The sequence below is a fragment of the Engraulis encrasicolus genome, chromosome 23, assembly GCF_034702125.1.
Source record: "Engraulis encrasicolus isolate BLACKSEA-1 chromosome 23, IST_EnEncr_1.0, whole genome shotgun sequence".
Lineage (NCBI taxonomy): Eukaryota > Metazoa > Chordata > Actinopteri > Clupeiformes > Engraulidae > Engraulis > Engraulis encrasicolus.
The window spans coordinates 12973509-12995436 of record NC_085879.1 but is presented as its reverse complement, the minus strand read 5'-3'; the positions used below and the strand labels follow the sequence as shown (position 1 = coordinate 12995436).

Sequence of the window (21928 nt, the reverse complement as noted above, 5' to 3'; positions counted from 1 at the left end):
GTATCACGTCGACAATCAATATCCAAGCAGATGTGTTAAAGCAGAATGTTTATACATTGATATTAAGTTATACGGCAGAAGTAAAATATTTGACATACAACGGCAATATCTGTATATGCGTCGAGCTACCACGGAACAGCAACAAAGGCTAGCTTTCGACTGTTATGAGAGAACCAACAATGAACTGCAAGTGGGTGGGAATATCATTTTCCTTCTAAGTCAACAGCGACACTATGAGTTCATTTCATCATATTACAGTTTTCCCCAAATTGAAGCTATCCAACTGCCATTTACGCGAAACTCATGGGAAAACAACTCGGACCACTTGCATTAATGCTCTATTAAAATAGAATGGATATTTTAAAAGCACTGAGAAGTAGGATTCTGAGGACATTGGGGTACATCAAACAAAAATGCCGATGAAGAATGCTGATGGAGTAAAAGCTGCTCTGAATCAATTGCAGAAATTGCGCTGTACCTAAAATGAGGGATATGCACACCTTTTCTACGCGTGATAAACATTGACACGTTGTGATTCTCTGTTAAATAGCAAGCCCAGTGAACGATATATCCAAGTGAGTGCAGATTTGCATGGGAATATCATGCGACCATGCACTCGACAAACTAAATTCAGCACCATGGACAGCGATCCAGCCTACACTGTACCGTGATTCTCAACGCATCCAAGAGGTTTGAAGAGTAATCGATAATATGTCATATAGTCATGAATAAATAGTGCCTACCTCCACTCATGGATGAGAGAGAGAGAGAGAGAGAGAGAGAGAGAGAGAGAGAGAGAGAGAGACGTTGCCACATATGTTATTTCCACAATATTACGTAAAGCTTTTCATCCATCTATTCAAGCCGATAGGAGATTCGTTCCGAATCAGTTCAGTCTAGTTTGCTAGTCAGTGCCATGCCTTATATTTCAGGGTAGTCAGAAGCGCTGTTGAGCAGAGCAGCGGCACACTGTGTGGCACAGAAAGAACTGCAAGCTATAAGCCAGGGTATACCAGTCTGCAATAAAAGCATACTCAAATCTTTATGTCAGAGCTCAACAGTACGTTTACTTTCAGTATGCTGATGCTAAGTCATTGTCATCAAAACAACTCATACGAACTTCCAAATCTTCTCGCCAGATAGGGGCAGATGCTAGATCTATAACTTCGCGAACTAGGTGGAATGGATGGATAAGTGCAGTGTGGTTGGAAAATCTGACAACCCAAACATGAAGCGCACAGTTTGGACTACATGGTATATAAAAAAAAAACCATGACGTTCATGCCACATTTCAAGCCAACCTCCATCAAGAGTTTATTAAATAATAATAATAATAATAATAATAATAATAATAATAATAATAATAATAATAATAATAATAATTGCACAGGCTATTGTTTTGTTTGCGTTTCCTTTCATTTGACATAGTATGCTGTGGAATAAATGAATAACTAATATTGTTACTTTTGTAATGTCCACATTATCTTATATTGTTTCCAAGACCAATCATCAGAATGTAGCTCACCTCCAGCCAGCTGAGATGAATAGCAAGTGTGTCCCTGTTGGCTTGCCATACCCATCCACTTTTTATGATTGCCACCAACTGGCTTGTATGAAAATCGCATGAATGTGTTCTTTACTTGCTTGAGAGTTTCTTGTGCAAGGACTCATCTGTGTTCTGGAAGAGCAGTGGAGACGAGACGTGGCAGTTCATTAATCCCCCACACAGTAGACGGTGATCCTCGATATTGCTTATAATTATCCTCCAAGCATGTGTTGTCAGTCATTACGTTTTCATGACTTTTTGTTGGAGAGGTTCATCCGAGGTGCAGTGTAGAAATCCACTCTCTCCCTTTCACAGCAGCACTCCCCTTGTACTGGTTGGGGCGCTATTGGACAATATAAAATAACCAGTAGGGTCACATAGACCTACGGATGATATTATACTGACTACATTTTCTAAAACAGAGCTGCAAGTACAGCTCTATAATCATGTTCGGTGTCTGGCATCTCAACGTCAAGTTACCACTCAGAATGTAGTTGTCATTTAATGGCAGACTGTCCCCGGTGTATTTGTTCTGATTGAAGGCAGCGAGCTATGCATTCCGGCGTGGATGCGACGTAACTCTAGGTAGCAGAGCGAGTATGGCTCGATCTTGTACCAGTTGTATAGTCAGTAAGCCCAATGGATCAACGCATCGAGTAGAAAGTCTTTCTCCACTGAAACTTGCCTACACCACGGCATGGTATGCTTCTGTTTTTCTGCGAAATGCCACACACTCCCCCGAAAGGCATTATGGGGCCGTGTATTTGATTTTATTTTCTTCAACGCAGTTAGCCATATGATTTTACACCGAGGGAAAACACGTTATGTGTAGCCTCAAATGTACATTTTATCTCAATTCATTCATATTCATCAACGGACCGACGAGTGTTTTGTCTATCTGTAACATTTGCGGAAGTGTGTGAACTCAGGTCCTGGAAGGTGTAAGGGCCACCGTTAGTGAAAGCACATCTTCACTAACAGGGCAAGACAGGCTACATTAAAATCCCTGTACCCCCAATCTAAGTAATCAGAAAGTTAATTGTGTGTTGGCAGCCACGAGAGCACCGAGAGTAGTATTATGAAGAGCAGAGAGATTGCATTGCACCAGGGTTTACATTACGGCGGTTATTAGGACCTCAGCTGCAGTTTGTCTGCCAGAAATGACTGCGCCTGCGTGCCATGTTGTCATTTCTCACTCCCGCACCACTCTTCACTACTTTCTCAGGCGTGAGGTCCACATAGCCTAGCATCAGTGCTATTGTAATGCAACTTCATGTGCTAACAGAGAGAGAGAGAGAGAGAGAGAGAGAGAGAGAGAGAGAGAGAGAGAGAGAGAGAGAGAGAGAGAGAGAGAGAGAGAGAGAGAGAGAGAGAGAGACCTGTATTTGTTAGTATTTATGTATTTATTGTCATTTAAATAGAGCCAAGGTAGGCCATCATTCCACAACTGACAGATATAATATATACTTTATATATACATACAAACATACAAATACCCTTTGAAAGCTAGTACTACATATACCCTATACAACTCAACTGTGAGACTTTGGCTAATGACTGTTTTGTTAGCCCTATGACTTTTGTTGTAGTGAGCTCCCTGAGCATCTCTCAGGTCACAGGTGTTATATAAAATGTACCATTACACAATGTGATGGATGGTTTGCACGCAGCATGGGAGAGGCCTAATGTTCTTCCAGCAGAAGTGGATGGAGTAATAGTTCCCCGTGCCACCATTTAGTTTATTGTCTGTTATGGTGTTTGCTACACTGCCATAGCTTGCTTGCCCAGTAGTGCACTTAAACAGCAACTAATGGCTTTTACTCACCATTTGTGTGCATATATAGACTTGCTTACACACACACACACAAACATTCAGAGAGAGAGAGAGGGAGAGAAAGGGGAATTATGACATGATCAGTGTCAGTGCCTGCACACAAGTGAATGAAACCCAGTACACACACACAAACATTTACACCATCAGAGAAAAGTTTATTGTAGGCTAATATGCATGTGCGTGTATGTGTGTCCGTGCGTTTGTGTGTGTGTGTGTGTGTGTGTGTGTGTGTGTGTGTGTGTGTGTGCGTGTATGTGTGTCCGTGCGTTTGTGTGTGTGTGTGTGTCTGACTCAGTCATGACACATGTGTTTCTATACCAGAGACGACCCATTCTGATTGTTTATGTCACCAGTTCACTATCTTGTTAGAATTAAAAGAATATTTGTCTATACCTTGATTACATGGGCAGATATGCAGATAGAATGTTGTCAGTGTAGAATACATCCTGTGTGACACTGACCAACCTATTTTTTAAATCTGGTTGTTTATGCTGATGCATCTGTCTCCACAGGTCTCAGTCGGCCGCCTTTGGCGTCAGCGTCTACGTCTGTCATCGCCTCTAAATGAATTCATTGAGGACAGACGTCCGAACGATGAAGACACCAGTCAGCATTGCCATGCCACACCACACTGCAGCCCACTACAGCACAACGCAGAGGGCACTGTAAAAAAAAAAGTCACTTTGTCAAACCAATGAGGGAACAAGACTCGAGTCTGTGTCGGAGCTTGTCAGCACTTCTGATTTATGACGGGACGGACAGCCGGACGGTAAAATGCACCATGGGCATTGCCACGCCATGCCGCACCGCACCGCACTGTGCCGCACCAAGTGCCACACCACTGGCCTTCAACCCTCTTTTACAGTCTCAGCAGGAAGCCAGAGACATGCTGAGTCACCGCCCGCCGAGCCTGGAGAGGACAGAGGACGCTGGATGGCAACCAGGGACACACCACACCTGCCTGCCAAAAACACTCCTCTGTCCCTGAAACTGCCCTCTTCCTCCTCCTCATCCTCCTCCTCCTCCTCCTGCTCCCTCCTCCTTCTGCTACCTCCTCTCCATCCTCCTACTCCTACTCCTCCTCCTCCTCCTCCTCCCACTCCTCCTACTCCTCCTCCTCCTTCACTTCCTCCTCGTTCTCTTACTCAGCCCTTCCTTCATACTGTTCTCAGACTCTGGATGGCAACCAGGGACACACCACACCTGCCTGCCAAAAACACTCCTCTGTCCCTGAAACTGCCCTCTTCCTCCATCCTCCTACTCCTCCTCCTCCTCCTCCTCCTCCTCCTCCCACTCCCTCCTCCTTCTGCTCGCTCCTCTCCATCCTCCCACTCTCCTCCTCCTCCTCCTACTCCTCCTCCTTACGCTTGTTCCTCCTTCACCTCCTCCTCCTATTTCTCCTACTCATCCCTCCCTTGATACTGTTCTCAGACTCCGGATAGCAACCAAGGAGGGACACACCACACCTGCCAACCAAAAGCACTCCTTTGTCCCTGCAACTGCCCTCTTCCTCCTCCTCCTGCTGGCTCCTCTCCATCCTCCCACTCCTCCTCCTCATTCACCTCCTCCTCCTCCTCTTTCTCCTACTCATCCCTCCCCTGATACTATTCTCAGACTCTGGATGGCCACCAGGGACTCAGCACATCTGCCTGCCAAAAACCCCCACCTCCGTCCCCAAAACTGCCCTCTCCCTCCTCTATCCTACGCCTCCTCCACCTGCTCTCCATCCTCCCACTCCCTCTTCACCTCCTCCTTGATACTGTTCCCAGGACAGTGACAATATGAATTGTTTCATCGCTGACTGGGATGTCAATGAGGGGCACACCTGACTGTCAAAAACAACCTCAGTCCCTGACACTGTCATCTCCCTCCTGCTACATCATCTCCACCTGCTCCTGCCCCTCCTCCCCTTTATTCTCCCACTCCTCCTCCTCCTCCCTCTCCTCCTCTTCCTCCTCCTCCTCCCTCTCCTCCTCTTCCTCCTCCTCCTCCTCCTCCTCCCCTTCTGCCATCCACAGAGTTACGGAGCATTCATGCAGGAATGCATAACCTCTTCCTCCTCCACAACTTCTACCTTCTCCTCCCAATCTTTATCCCATATATGACACTGCTCTCAGGACAGCAACAATAAAACAAAATCTCTGACTAGGACCCAGTTGACAGTACCTATTGAACTTAGATAGTTAACCACTAATATCCTTGTAATGCCATGTAGTATATGTTTAGGAGGCCGTACTAGGTATGCACTCTAAGTATGCATTTTATGTATCTCTATGATGGCACTTGATGTCTGAATGTGTTTTTGTTTTTTGCCATCATGTGTTGGGTGTTATGCGGCAGCTACTCTACGGTATATGTTGGTGGGAGACGTGACAACTTGTTTTTTCGTAACATGGGTTAAAAACCTACAAAACTGTTATTTTTCCTTTAAAAAACAAATGTCAATGAAAGAAGATGTGATACAAGGGTCTTAAAGACTGGCTCCTAAACAGTCAATACCTCAGTTATTGGAGAGTGCTGTGGAAGCTTAAGGTGACTCTTAACCTCTTAATATGTCTTCATATTGCAATGTTTCTGTCACACAATGCTTAGGTTCATTTTATGGTGTCCTGTGGTGTGACTGCTCTTATAGAAGGAAAAAAGTTTTTTTTATAAATGAAAACACATACTAAGATTAAACGCAATATCATTATCAAGTTAGCCTGAGCTCAGATGTCAGTCATGTATACAAAAGGATTAAAATGGTCATAATGCAGTGAATTTCCTGTGGTGCGACTTCATTTTCCTGCGGTGTGACATGCCTATGCAATGTGTTGATGCAGGACACATTTTCCCAAAAATGGCAAAAATGAAGGCGAAATTTCACAGACCACTAAGTGCTTTAGTTTTTTATATGTTTTTCCAAGTTTTTTCATCATTTTTTTCAGGAATTGGAAAACCTTTTTTTTTTTGGCGTTACGCCCTTAAACGTCAACCACCCATGTATGTCCAAGACAAACTTCCCTCGGGACATATAAAAAGAATCTTGAATCTTGAACACCACACATGCCTGCCAAACAACCTCCCTCACAGAAACTGCCCTCTCACTCTCCTTCCTCCTCGTCTTCTTCATCCTCCTTCTCATTCCTCCATTGACTCCCAGAACAGTGACAATATTTTTTTTAATCCCTTACCAGGAATGGATGACAATGAGAGATACACCTGATCGCCTGCCAAAAAACACCTTCACCCTTATAACTGGCCTCTTCCCCTTCCTCCTCCTCCTCCTCCTCCTCCTTCTTTTCTTCTCTCCGCTGAAGTTGTTCCCAGAACAGTGCCAATACACATTGTGTCATCCTTGACTGGGATGGCAATGCAGACCACAAAATTTGTCTGCCAAAAATCCTCTCTGTCCCTGACACTGTCCGCCTCTTCCTCATTTCCATCTTCCTCATCCTCTTATCCTTCATCTTTGTATCCCTCTTGAATCTGTTCCCAGTACAGTGACAATACAAATCGAGTCACACCAGACACGCTCACGCGTGCTCTCTCTCTCTCTCTCTCTCTCTCTCTCTCTCTCTCTCTCTCTCTCTCACACACACACACACACACACACACACACACACACACACACATACACACACACACACACACACACACACACACACACACACACACACACACACACACACACACACACACACAGGCAGCTCGGTGACACTCGAGCACAACTGCTGGCACCACCCAAACAAATAAACAGTGACATGGCACTAGCCTGTGCCTTGGACACAGTGGCTGACGATGACAAAATGTTTGGCAGTAATTGATGTATGCTGCTTGTCAGTTTGACAAGTCCTGTTCCTGGTCAGAGTTACATCAGTTGATCAAGGACATGCGGTTGTGATGGGCATGGTGGTTCAATAAATTCTGAGATTAGTTTTGAGCATGTGGTTTTCTCTACTTTAAGTTGATAGTTACTGATTTTATCATAGAACTTGAGCATGTCTATTCCTTCTTACATCAGTTGATCAAATCATTCTACTACATAAACATGTAAAGCAATTTAAAACTGTGTCTTGGATTTGTAATGAATTCCTGAATTTATTTATACCTGCTAAGTTGTCTTACCGGAGTTTGTATGGCATACCATGTCACATGTTTAGGCATTTTATTCATGAAGTGTTCGATTCTGATTACAATTTCTATGAATCAGTGCCAATCAGTTTTCTACCCATATAAGACTATGTGCTACTTTGAGGTGTGTGCATGCTATCTGCATTATGTTCATATTAGACAGTTAGAATCATCCCCATCCTCACAAAGTACATTTGGGGTCAACAACACCCAGCCAACTGAATGAGGCAGATGTAAATAACTCCCCTTCACTTGGTCATCCTCCTATCCATGTTTTAAACCCCACAGATTTCACATAACGAGACTAAAAATACTCATAAATGCTACCCAGACAGTATATCCCCGTGTTCCACTACTGCACACCAGTCATCTGTTTATTCTCATTAATGCACAACTAGCCATACCTTGCCATTTGTTAGTATTCACTTTGTGTGCATTAGTTGTGGCATGCTTAGATGCTATGTCCCCAAGCTAATTCACTGTATGACAGTGGTAATGTGCTCCACTACTCCCCCCCCTCCTCATCCAGTCAGGGCAGCTGGTAGCTTCGGGTCCGGGACAAAGTCATCTGAATCGCTACATGAAAGGTTTGGCAATGTGCTCTACCCCTCTCCCTATTCTCCCCAATCATAAGCCCCCCCTATCCGACTTCACACACAGTACATGCAGGCTAATGGTACATAGTGTATGCGTACACACAGTATACCAGTCATACTCTGGTTCTGTGTTTGCATGCTACTGATGTCCCCAAGCTGAATCGCTGCATGAAAGCAGTACACATAAATGATCTTCATCTCCCCTCCCACCAAACAAGCTTAACATGCAGTCTGAGCTTACGTGTATGTATCTGCATTCCATACACACGGTACTACATCTCATGCGCTGGTTCTATGTGAATATGTCTGTTTATTCACTACATGAAAGAGGTAGAAGTGTTACACAACCGCTCCTCTCCCTCTCATACCCCCCCCCCCAACACACACACATACACACACAGGCTGCACATATAACATGCAAGCTGAGTCAAGTGTATGAAGAGCTCTTTTCCAAAATGCTATATCCACCATTTTTGACTTTTTGCATTTTAATATTGGAATTGGCTGTTAAGAAGTCTTGTCATGTATATGTGAATTCTTGCTATTGAATGTTTTGAGAACATACTTTTTAAATCTCTATAAAATGCATTTTACAATGCAATTCAATGGAATGCCCAATACAAAAATGTCAATTTCCCAACATTCTACAAAATGGATATATCTCATTTTGGAAAAGAGCTCTGCATATGTGTCTGCATACCCACATTACAGTGCCTCTTATACTCTTGTTCTGTGCAGCTCTGTGTGCGCTGCCACAAAGCATCTCCATATTCATTAGCTAGCTGGGACCTCTGTCTCTACTGTTGTTGCAGAAACCACAGCTCCTGGCTAGAATCTCAGCCCCATTTGTGTGTGTGTGTGTGTGTGTGTGTGTGTGTGTGTGTGTGTGTGTGTGTGTGTGTGTGTGTGTGTGTGTGTGTGTGTGTGTGTGTGTGTGTGTGTGTGTGTGTGTGTGTGTGTGTGTGTGTGTGTGTGTGTGCGTTGGTGTTTTGTTTATTTGAATTTGTCTGGCCGCTGCTGTTTGCTTACCCCCAGCTAAGCACATAAATGGAAGGTAATTGAGGAAGCGTTCTGGCTGCGATCCTCCTAATAGGCACATTTGTGGACGAGTATTGTGAATCTGGTCCAATGGGAGCGGAGGAGGTTGCGTGCATAACCGCATTGAATCCACCGGGAGCGAAAGAGTCTCTCTCTCTCTCTCTCTCTCTCTCTCTCTCTCTCTCTCTCTCTCTCTCTCTCTCTCGCTCTCCCTCGCGCTCTCTCTCTACAGTATGGGAATAGTTGTTGTGCTATGTGGTTCAGCCCAGGAAAGAGATAAGGGCTCCACATGTTTTTTTCTATCTTTTTCTGGAGTTCAGAAGACTTGTCAAATGTTCTGGGACTACGCCCTTCTATTCCCCTTACAGCACTTCTCTCCCTTTTCAACTCTACCTCCACCTCCAACACTTGTTTTCATCTCTCAGCAGACAGACCGACCCTGAGTGATGTTGCCATGGAAACCTTGTGCCATTCTCACCATCCTCTTGGTAACTATAGAAACCCCCCTCTCTCTCTCTCTCTCTCTCTCTCTCTCTCTCTCTCTCTCTCTCTCTCTCTCTCTCTCTCTCTCTCTCTCTCTCTCTCTCGTTCAGAGTACTAGTGTGAGACCTGTGTTTGTCATTTATTGTCCATCTATTTCTTATTTAACGAACTGTATCAACGATATCAACCTTTCGGCACTGCTCTGTGGCATTTCTGTGGAAACATACTGTATGTAACAGGAAGTAGTAAATGAGTTCACAAGTGAGTTAATGGACTGCATCGAAACGGTTTTCTGTTTACAGTAAATATTGAAATAAAACGTACAAAATGGTTAATGTATGCACTATATCACTTAAATGGCACACAGAGCTGCTGACAGCTTTGGCCAGGCCCAGGATTTGAAATGGCCCAACCACCCAATACATACTTGGCACAGGACAACTGATCCCTTTGTCCCCCCTGTCGGCTTCCTACATACACAAATGTGCATGAGTGCTACTTATATGGCACATGAAAGTGGTATATTTGTTACATAACATTTTGTAAGATTGGTATAACCATGTAGTAAGTTTTATAGGCCTATAGGCCAGGGTTATTCAATTATAAAAATCACAGAGGGACAGTTTTTTAGATTCCCCCAGTAAAGGGGCCGAAATGAACCTATGTATTATGGTTGCCGACTGTCAATAGGGAAAATATGGGAGACGTCATTGAGGTGGGGGGTCGGGGGGTCCTCCCCCAGAAAGTTTAGCATTTCTTAGATGTAATTTCCTGCATTTTAACGTTGCAGCTCGATACGGAACTCATACTTTTATCTCTAAATTCCAAAAAAACGATTCCGTATTTCAAGGGGCTTGTGGGGGGCCAGAGCCTTGCTGTCCAAGGGCCACATCTGGCCCCAGGGCCGCCATTTGAATAGCCCTGCTATAGGCCCTATATCTTTTATTCTCATGAGTAAACTTTGGTCTTTGGAAGGTTGCATGTTCGAATCCCATACCAGTAGGAATTATGGACATTGAGTTCCCTTATCTAGTTGAATTGCCCTTGAGCAAGACACCTACTAACTAATTCCACATTGCTCCAGGGCCTGTGACCAATACTCTTAATCGAAATAGCTGTAACTCACTTTTGGCGTCAGAAAAGTGTAATGTAATCTAATGTAATGTTATGTAATACATGTAATATAAAGACCTGTTTAGCGGATTACATGCGGTGTATTGCACCCTGCAATACCAGAAAGAGATTCATACTGTGTAAATGAGATTCAGAGGAGCGTTGGAGCACTTGACACTAGCTGTTTAACACTTATCAAGCAGCCGGTGAAGATAAAAGACTCATTAGCAGCATCAGTAACATTCGCATCCGCAGCAGATGCTGTTGGAAATGATGAAGACTTGGGGGCTCCAGAGAACAACTGCTTGCCGAAATCCCTCAACGGTTTAATGACGGATAATTATTATCATCATCGTTTTAGAAATGAGTGACAAATATTGTTTTAAAGGGGCAGAAATTGAAAGAGGGGGAATTGGGAAGGCTGGATTGATAGATACTCTGTGGGTGGCTGGGGCTGTGTTGGTGTCAGTGTGCCCTCAAGACTTACTCATCATGATTGGGGAATATGGTGACCTGTTTCATAGCAGAAACTGCAAATTCATAGGCATAAAAGTCTGCCTGTCTTTGTGTGTGTGTGTGCGTACATGCATGTGTGAGAGAGAGTGTTTCAGTTACCCGTATGCTCAGTGTTCAAATGTTAGTCCTTATTACATCACCATATTAGATATTCAAGTGCTTTCATCATCTCTGGCCTAGTCTTTTCGAAGTGTACCAGCCTGAAGTCATTGGTATTACTGACTAGATAAGGTAACTATTGGTATATTATTGTCTTTATTGCTCTGTACGTTTACAGTACACTGATGCTGATTCTGATCATGGATTATGATAATACAGACAGGATAAAAAGATCTGCATGTTGTTTTTGTCTCACATTTATCAGCTAGGCCAGTATGCATTTTATCTTGGTGTAGTTCAGGACTGAACAGCTCAATGAAAAATTCATGAGATCTGGCATACTAGTACACCAACTTAATCCTGTGTGATAGCAGTCAGCCTCTAATTGGAAATTGGTTTGCTGAATTTTTTGGAAAGGCTTTTGGGAAGCTGACCCCCTGGTTGTAGATCAAAAAAGCTACGGGAACTTTTTTTTCTGAAACGTCCAATATACTATACACTATCCATGACAACTGGATTATCTCTACAATTATATTATTTACAGTGTTGTTCTTTCTTGTAATACTGTACTGTATTGTATTGGCCCCACATCCTCATTCCACCTTGTTTGTAGGCCTGAACACTGGATATTTGATGTAATATATTAACAACATTATGTTCTTCTTGCTGTAGTGAGCAACTCTGGGAGGAAATCTGTGGGAACAACTGAGAGCCTGAGCTACAAGAAGGTGAAGGTAGAGTCCATCAGTCACGTTATTAAGAAAGAAAACTTTATTTATTGTTGTGATTTATAAACAAAACACATTACCACTTTATCCATTGAAATGAAATTAAAAAAAGAGCGAGAAATGAACTTCACTACTTCACCATCACAGTTGATGAGCAGGTGTACAAAAAAAGGTCTTACAACAGATGTGCCCGCTGCCCCAAAGGACAGCGTAGCGCCACCTACTGATCACCACCGATTACACGGAGAAAAAATGACAGCATGAACGCTCACTAAATACAAGCATACACTACATATACCGTATTTTACATCAGGATTTTTTTTGTCATCGATTTTCTTTTTTTTCTTCAAAGAAGGGGGTGAAAGATAGAGAGAAGATAACCATTGTCAAGTTGTCATACATAGTAATTCCATTACAATATTACAGTGTTAGATAGATCATTATGTCAAAGCCAGACACAAAAAAGTTTTTTTTTGTTCCATTTACATGTAATTTTTTTCCCCATAAGTCTTCAAAAAATAAACCCAAAAACAAACAAAAACGAAAATAAGAAAGGATAGTATGCTCAAGGGGGCATGACACTATAGCATGTACAAATATCTAGAGTTAGATTAGTTTTAAACGGCATAGAACTCCACTGTGTGTGGGTGCAGAGGAAGGAGGGGGGTCATATGCAGATGCTTGGCAGAGACGGTACATACACAAATCTCCTGTGCGAGTGGTGGAGAAAAACAGAAAACAAGTCATAACAAAAATAATACAAATCATAGCCATCTATGTCTATAGTCATATATATTTCTCTATATAGTTATGTGTATTTCTTTTTTTTTTCGGATTAGTACATGCAGCAGAGTCACCAAAAAGATTGTGACCTTTGTTGACATTTTGAGCCATGAGATTTGGTGGGGGGTGTGGCTACAAGATTGGACAGGTGGGGGTGGGCGGGGGGCAGGGCAGCCGATAGCAGCGGAGCTGAAGCATATTTCTGCCATTATTGAATCTATTTCTGTAGTAATAATACAATGGATGGTGACAGGCAGTGGATACAGAAGCTTTTTTTTACCCGTATGTAAAAAAAGAAGCTTCAGGTTTGGCTTTTTGGGAAGCTTTATTTCGCATCTGCATATTCAAGCCAATCTAAAGAATTTTTATACACTTTTACATTCTTTCCCACACATAAACAGGTTTCGGTTAAGAGGAACAGTGTGCATTGGTATTGGTATGGCTTCAGCTGCATCTTAAAATACAATTTGTCGAGAAATAGAAAGGATTCAAGGACAAGGAAGGGCAAGAGGGCAAGTCTTTAGACAAGAACAAGACCCTCAAGACCCCACCCCCCGTCCCCACCGTCATCTCCAAAGGCCTTAACCCTTTAACGTCTCATCTCATCTCGTCTCGTATCATCGCCACTCCTCTCTTTGGACGGCGGTAAAATACCATAAAGCAGAGTGTGTGTCGCGGGAACTGCGTCAAAAACACAGACCTGGCAACCACTGCTTCTGAAAAGCTCACAAAAACAGAACACACAAGACTGTATTGTTTATGTTTTTGTTTTGTTTTTTTGTTTTTTGCTTTTTGCTTCGAACGAACACTGACACCGCCACACAGAGCTTCTCAGAGCATCTGCCCAGCCGTCCACCTCTGGACTCGACACAAAGAAACGTATGGGCCATTTCGTTTTGCTTTCTGCATTTCTCCATGCTGCTGGTAGAGCACACCACAATGTCTAGATGAAGCTGGCCCGGCGCCCAGAGGTGGGGAGGGGAGGCTGGGGACAGCAGTGACCGTCCCCAGTTTGATAGAGAGAGAGAGAGAAAGGGACACAGAGACACCAGGTCCCCAGACCGAAGAGAACACCCCAAAGATCACTTAAAGCTTGAGAAAATAAAAATCAAAGGACAAAAAACAAAAAACAAAAACAAAATTGAAGAGCGAGCATAGAATACCACGTCCCCTTACTTCAAAAGTAGAAACTGAAAGACACAAAACTCAACACAAAGTCAACACTTATATACCCTGGTGTGAGGGAGCAGAGTGTGTGGTTTCCAGTGGGGGTCCTTGTGTGTGCTTGAATGTCTGCTTGTACTGTATATGCGTGTCTGTGTCTTGACTGCGAGTGCGTTCATACAGGTGTATGTGTTCGCTCGTGTGTTATGTGTGTGGTTGTGTAGGACACTCACGAAAGGGGACTGTCAGTTCACTCAGTGTAACGCTGAGAAAGCAGGCACAAGTCCAGGGAAAGAAGGGGTCCAGGATAAAAAGTCTACAAGCATAAGGGACAGCGCTACCAAACATTCACAGCAGAAGCTTCAAGCTTTCACTAACACTGGATAGAAGGGGGAACGGGTAGGATAGGGTTAACTCTTTTTTTTTCTCTTTTGTTTTTAAACAAAAAACATTCCTAGTGCTCTAAAGACTCCGCCTATGTTTGGTTTACCAAACGTTGGAAAAAACCCCAAAAAAAAACGTTCCAACACAGCCCAGTTCTGCTTGATAGATAGTCTCTTTAGAACCCTTTGAAGGAACCGTGGCAGGGCTCTCCTGTCTTCGCCTTGTGGTTCTAACTGGTTCTTCTTGCCAGAGATTTGCGAAAAAAGAAAATATATTAAAATATATATTATGCAAGTGGGCTCAAAAGCTGTGAACGCTTGGAGGTGTCTAATTGGCCCCAGCACTAGGGGGGCAGGGATAAGAGGTGGGGCAAGTGGATTTTGGACCCTGCTCATTGGTTGTGAGGGGGGGGAGAGGGATACATATTTCCAATAATACACATTTACAGAGCCCTGGAGAGAGTGTGCAGTTAAGATAAACAGCAAAAGGATGGGGGAAAAAAATGTAAAAAAGTGCTTGCATTCCGTTGTTCGGCTTAAACGTTTGCGAGTGTTATCTTTTTTTTGCCTTTTGTTTTTTGTTTTTCCTTTGTCGGTTAGATGGACTACTTGGTTTTTTTCTCTCTCCAGGACTTTTTATTTTTCTGAATAAACACATGTCCTTTTTCGTGATTTGAACCAAGGGGTCCGTTTTGTTTGTTTGTTTCTGTCTGGCAAATACTGACAGAGTAAAAGACAAGCAGAAGCCAATGGCTGTGTCACTTTGCTTTACATACAGACAGGCAGCCATCTTGTGTGACCCAAAACATATTTACAACAGCATGTGTCCTACTTCCTAATAACATGCATTTCACTCCAGAGTCGCCTTTCTTGTTTCCTCCTGTATTTTTTTTTTTTCGTCTCTCGTTCTCTTTCTCACAAAACAACTCTGTACTGACTCGGGAGTGTCACATACTTAAGCTTGTATTTTTGTGTTGTTGATGATGCTGTTTTGTGATTTGTTTCTGAAGCTTGGAAAAGACAGAATAAGTAGGACAATGTAAAACAGAGGTATCAACATCAGCTAACCAGGATGTGGGGTGGGGGCGGGGCGGGATATGAAGGGGCATCATGCCACCCCCCCTCAATCAATCAGAGGAGTGAACACTCAGGCACACAGGCGATAGCAGAACATGATTATAGGAAGGCGTGACTGATTAAAACCCTTTGCTGTGGGTGAGGCGAATCAATTTACAGGCCAAATCGTCATGGTCAAAACAAAGTGGGCAACATCCTTTGTAGACGTGAGCGAGCAAGCGAGTGAGTGTAGCGAGCACTCAGCAAACATGTCTGTGAACAGTGACCATATTTAACTCTTGTCTTGTGTACTTCCCCAACATCCTGTTAGCTTGTTTTTTTTTCCACACGTAACGTTGATACCTCTGTCTTACAAAAGCAAGTCTCCACAAAATCTATCCCTCCTGTCCAATCCAACCAATCCTAAACTCCTCTCCTCCTAAAATCTCTCTCTTTCTCTAATCGTCGTCATCCTTCCCCTTCTCCCGCTTGTCCTTCTTCTCCTTCTTCTTCTTCTTCTTCTTCTTGGCCTCCTCCTTCTTGCCGAAGGTGATGAAGTCTCCGTTGTCGTCCGTGTCCTTGCCCTGGCGGATGGAGATGATGGCCGGCGAGCCGGGGATGATGAAGGCCTCGGGCGGCATCTCGCCAGGCTTCAGGGCCTGGGGCCCCTGCGGCCCGTAGCGGAAGTGCCAGCTGTTGGAGTCCACGCCGGCGCCCACGGGCGGGGAGACCTCGCCACCCTCAGGGTCTACGGAGATGGAGAGAGGGAAAGGAGAGGGAGAGGGAGGGGGGAGGAGGAAGAGAGAAAATGTTGAGATTTAGCACATTTATAGAATTTCATTAGTTCACATTGTTAGAATCATAGGACACCTCAGGTTTCGCCCTCAGGGTCTATAGAAGGTAAGAGAGTGACGGACAGAGGGAGAGAGGATGAGAGAGAAAGGAGAGGGAGAGAGGGATGAGAAGAGAGGAATTTAGAGGGAGGGACAAGAAGACATAAACAAAGACCGAAGGAGAGAGAGAGAGGGGAAGATTAATGCAGAAAAAGAAAGAGGTGGAAAGAAAGAAAGAAAGAAAGAAAGAAAGAAAGAAAGAAAGAAAGAAAGAAAGAAAGAAAGAAAGAAAGAAAGAAAGAGAGACAAACTGTCATAACCACAGCCATCATCTGTATCCATAAAGGTCATTGGTGGCTGCCCTCAGCTTCCAATAGAAGAGACAGAGCAGGGGGATGATTGTTGTCATAAAGCACTGTACGGATCAATAGTAATTAGATCCAACAGCAATGGGGCAGCAGATAGGAGACCCATTGAATATAATTTGATATAGCCGGTGACAAACGGGAAGGGAGGTTGTTCTCACAAGGCATAATCCCTTAGTGCATTTACATCCACCGGAAGCTGAATGAGAGGGATGGATTATGCACTGCTAAGTACAATATCCTCTCTTTTTTTTGAGTCCTACTGTTTTATGGTTGAAAACCCACACGCTGGCACAAAAGATCAAATCCGCACCTCTCACAATGTCTGGCATTGAATAGTACTTTCGTGTATTTTTCAATAGTCAGTTCTTTCTCCTCAGAATCAAATTGAGACAAATGGTCAAAACTGTGGAGTAGTGAAAGGACATTTGAAAGTGCTTCTAGGCCTTAGACCGATGTGTGTGTGTGAAAAAATGGTCAAAAATATGGAGCAGCGAAAGGACATTTAAAGCGGCTTCAAGGCCTTAGATCTGTGTGTGTGTATGTGTGTGTGTGTGTGTGAGTGTGTGTGTGACTCAAAGGCAGCACAATACACTTAATCCACTGAGAGCTCCTGACAAGAACAGACATCCTACTATAAATCTGTATGTCTGTGCTGTTCTGTGGTCTCATGCTCCATCCACACCCAATTGCACGTCAGAGCAACACCAGCTGCGACCTTCACGCCGGGGACAATGGACAACATGAAGGTCAAACAAGAAAAAGAGTGACATTTTAGCATAGAGGAGGCGCATGTTTTGACCCAGCCATTTTGGGAAATTGGACTGAACCGGTGTTATTTACAGACATGCCCCTTATGCTAGCTAGGAGCACAGCTAAAGGGCAACCTAGGACAGGGACACAGCATCACAACCTGTGTGTGTGTGTGTGTGTGTGTGTGTGTGTGTGTGTGTGTGTGTGTGTGTGTGTGTGTGTGTGTGTGTGTGTGTGTGTGTGTGTGTGTGTGTGTGTGTGTGTGTGTGTGTGTGTGTGTGTGTGTGTTTGTCTGTCTGTTCCAACAGAACATTTATATTGATATGGACTATAAAAAATATTCTTTGCAAATATTAAGGTAGTACTTTACTTTTTAATTCAAGTATTGGTCCCCCTAACTAAATAAATGAAATGTTTGTTTGTGTGCGTGTGTGTGCGTGTGTGTGTGTGTGTGTGTGTGTGTGTGTGTGTGTGTGTGTGTGTGTGTGTGTGTGTGTGTGTGTGTGTGTGTGTGTGTGTGTGTGTGAGAGAGTGTATCAGGGCTTGACACTGGCACCAGCCAACCGGCCAAATGCTGGTAAAACTTCGCTGTGGCTAGTAATGCTTTCATTGTCACTAGCCAATTTGGCTGGCAGTTTATTCCTTGGTGTGACATACGCATCATAGCCTATATTCTATTGTCCGCCCCTTCTGTATCAATTGTTTGCATTTAAATTCACAAAAAAAGCTCAGTAACTCAGTTTCTATTTGCTTGATATACCTCCATGTAGAAAGCTATACACTCATCTTGCTTTAGCACCTCATCTTCTGAGGTTAGACATACACTATGATGATATATATTTTTTTTAACGATATAAAATTGGAGGCTAGTGGCATACCTGAATGGCTAGTGACTCGGAAAAACCACTAGCCACAGAGGCCGGTGGGTAAAAAAGTTAATGTCAAGCCCTGGAGTGTATGTGTGTGTATGTGTGTGCGTGGGTGTGTGTCCGTTCGTCTGTCTGCGGCTGAATGTGTGGTGTGGTGAACAAATCTGTGGACGCTGCCCACTTGCATTTCATTTGCAATCCTGTCAGACTGTTAAATATGAGTCAGCCCTCTGGCAGTGCTCGCGTCTCGCCTAAGTTGGCTCTACTTGGCCTCCATAAATCTGGTGGCGGGAACGGAGGAGTGGAGAGAAGAAGTGGAGGGGGGAGGATGGAGGGAAGAGTGAAGAGTGAAGGATTGTGGGGGCTTAAAGGAGGAGGAGGATGGAGGGAGGAGGATATGGGAGAAAAGGGATGAGGGAGAGGATGGAGGGAGCAAATAGGAAACAGAGGATAAAGGAGGGACGAGAGAGGGTGGAGAATGACATGATGATTGAAGGAGGAAGGAAGATGGAGAAATTATGAATATGGAGGGAGGAAGATGGAGGATGGGGAGGAGAGAGTATGGTGGAAAGAGAAAGGTGGAGGATGCAGAGAGGAGGGTGAAGGTAGAAGACAGGAAGGTCAAGACAGAAAGGAGGGTGGAGGGAGAGAAAAGATGAAGAAAAGACATGGGAAAAGGGGAGTGGGATGGAGGGAGGTGGGAAGAAAGATGGTGGCAGGAAAAGGACGATAGGATGCAGAGTGGAGGATGGAGGGAGAGGAGAGGATCGAGAAGAGAGGATGAGCAAGGAAAGGAGAAGGAGACGGAAAGGAGAGGAAAGGAGGAGGATGGTAGGATGCAGAGTGAAGGATGGACAGAGAAAAGGGGGGTGGAGAGAGAAGAGGAGAGAGGAAGGGAAATGTAGAAAGGAAAAAGATAGTAGGATGCAGAGTGTAGGATGGAGAGAGGAGGATGGAGGATGGAGAAGGGAGGCTTTAAGGACAGTCGTAAATTAGGCTTCATTACTTCCAGTCAATGCCATCAATCCTTCAGTCTACCCAGTGGCAGACGGCCTCGTGATGATGATGCACTTTTATACGACGAGAGTTCGCGGCCAAAGCAACACACCTCGTTTACGAGCTTCTCGCTTCTACTTTGGCCTTTACATTCACGCTTCCTTCCGTCTCTCTCTGTATCTCTCTCTCTCTCTTTTTTCATCTCCTGTTCTCTATCAACTTTCTCTTCTGTCTGTCTGTGTCTGTCACACACACACACACACACACACACACACACACACACACACACACACACACACACACACACACACACACACACACACACACACACACACACACACACACACACACACACACTAAAGTGTCCCATGTGCACAGAGTAGACCAAACAGAGTTGTGCCTTTACAGTTATGTGTATGTCCTCTCCTTTCCTCTCCTCCCCTCTCCACTCTATTCCATTCCTTCCTTCCTTCCTTCTTTCCTTCCGTCCATGGGGTTGTTTGTGAGAGAGTGAGTGCAGTGGAGTGTGATGGAGTTTGTCTGGAAGGGAGCGCTGCCCTTAGATAGGGGTGAGGAAAGGAGCAGCATCATGGCTCTAACGCCCCATAGAATAGACCACTTCTCTCTCTCTCTCTCTCTCTTTCTCTCTCTCTCTCTCTCTCTCTCTCTCTCTCTCTCTCTCTCTCTCTCTCTCTCTCTCTAACTTCATTGAAAACTTTTCATCTCTCCATCGCTACTTCCTTTTTATATCCATTCCTCTTCACCTTTTTCTGTCTGCCTCATTTCTTTCTTTCTTTCTCTCTTTCTTCCTTTCTCTCTTTCTTTCTTTCTTTCTTTCTTTCTCTTCTTCCCGCCTCCCTCCATCTTCTTTGCCCTTTTCTTCCCCTTTCTTCGTCCTGTTCACTTCCCCCCTCTCTTCATTCCTCAGTGAAGACAGCGCCACAATGAGATCTGACGGAATGTCACTTCGGTGGCGGAGTAGACTTTCTGGAATAGGCCACCATGTCATCATTTTAAAATCCCTTGTACTGTATTCTAAAAATAAGAGGGAACATGAACAATGCAAGTCCAGTCCCATCAGCAATGTTTTCGTTTTGTAATTTTCAGATCATGATTTAATAAAGCAGAGAGACATAATTATAACTTAGAATATCTCGAACAGCATATCTCTTGAAAAGAGACATTCATCACATTCACATTCACACAACAGGTTAAATACAACTAAATTACTAAACACAAACGTCAAACTACAAATGTCTTCCCTATGAAAGCCCCTATCCTCTCTCAGAACAGAGGGATTCTGGGATTGAAATTTCCCTAAACGTGACTTCTGCTGCACGACAGGCCACTGCTAATCTCAATCACTGATGAAGTCAGCCGCACACGCGCACACACACAAACACGCACAGGTCTCTATTTTTGTGAAACACGCAAACACACACGCATCTAACTATCAGGCACACAATCACACACGCACACCTCTACACACACACACACACACACACACACACACACACACACACACACACACACACACACACACACACACACACACACACACACACACACACACACACACACACACACACACACACACACACACAATCTGACATGCATGCACACACACTGTCTGGCAGTAGGAATAAAACCATACACACACACACACACACACACACACACACACACACACACACACACACACACACACACACACACACACACACACACACACACACACACACACACACACGCACACACACACACACATGCATGCACACACACGCACACACAGACCGGTGAGCCTTTAATCTTGTTTTGTTCCATCGTGGCCAACCCCTGCACTGCCAAAGTGGTGCTGCACCATGGGCAGCCATTTTCTTTTGATGTTTTCAGAGGAGCAAAGAAAATCCCCTGACCTCCTAAACAAGACCCCAGCAGACTGGAAAGATAGAAATCACACAAGACACAAACATGAAAGATGGATGTTGAGTACAAGAGGCACACAACAAGACACAGACGAAGAATGAAAGAAACAGACAAAGACACAGACACGCAGGCAAACAAGTAGCTACACAGGTCGACTGTTTACACCAGATGAAACAAGGAAAGGTGGAGAAAAACAAAGATAGCACTACATCCCCAGGTGGTGGTTAAAAGGTTTCAGAAGAGTGACTGATCGTTGTGGCTGTTGAATGTGTAATTGATGGTATAGCTCTTTGTAGATATGGGCCCATTCCTTATTCCCTGAAAAGCCTCCACTACATCCCAACAACAATGCCATGACATTACCAAGAGCCTAAGACGTTTTTTAGCGTAATTTCCCTCTTTGACACCTTGTTTGCAGTGCCTGGGTGAAATTTTCTCTCTTAGAGCCTTAAGTAACAGTTTAAAACTCTGCCTTTATATTTTTGGTGATACAAAAAGTTATAACAGAGGCTCTGTGGAAAAGGGTTAAGTGATGATTTTATGCTTGCTTCCTATAACATTGCTCACAAGATGGAGCCCCGAGTCAGGCCTTTTTTAGATCAATGTCTGACACTCCCTTCTAATCCAGCAGAAGGAACAGATGGGACATGAGGGTGAGACGGGGGGAGAGAGAGAAGAGGAGAGAGGAGAGGAAGAGGAAAGGGTGAAAGAGAGGAGAGGAGAAAGGTGTGAAG

The 21928-nt window shown here is 44.1% G+C and overlaps 1 protein-coding gene across 5 annotated transcripts in view; it reads right to left on the bottom strand.

The window, feature by feature from the left end:
* Positions 1 to 12092: 12092 nt before the first annotated feature.
* LOC134439558 (protocadherin alpha-C2-like) overlaps positions 12093 to 21928 on the bottom strand; it is a 108834-nt gene continuing 98998 nt past the window's right edge. For all 5 annotated transcript variants that reach the window (XM_063189458.1, XM_063189459.1, XM_063189461.1 and 2 more), the window contains exon 4: positions 12093 to 16200. In XM_063189458.1, coding sequence (XP_063045528.1) covers positions 15911 to 16200 — 290 coding nt within the window. In that variant the 3' untranslated portion in view covers positions 12093 to 15910. The remainder of the gene's footprint in view (positions 16201 to 21928) is intronic.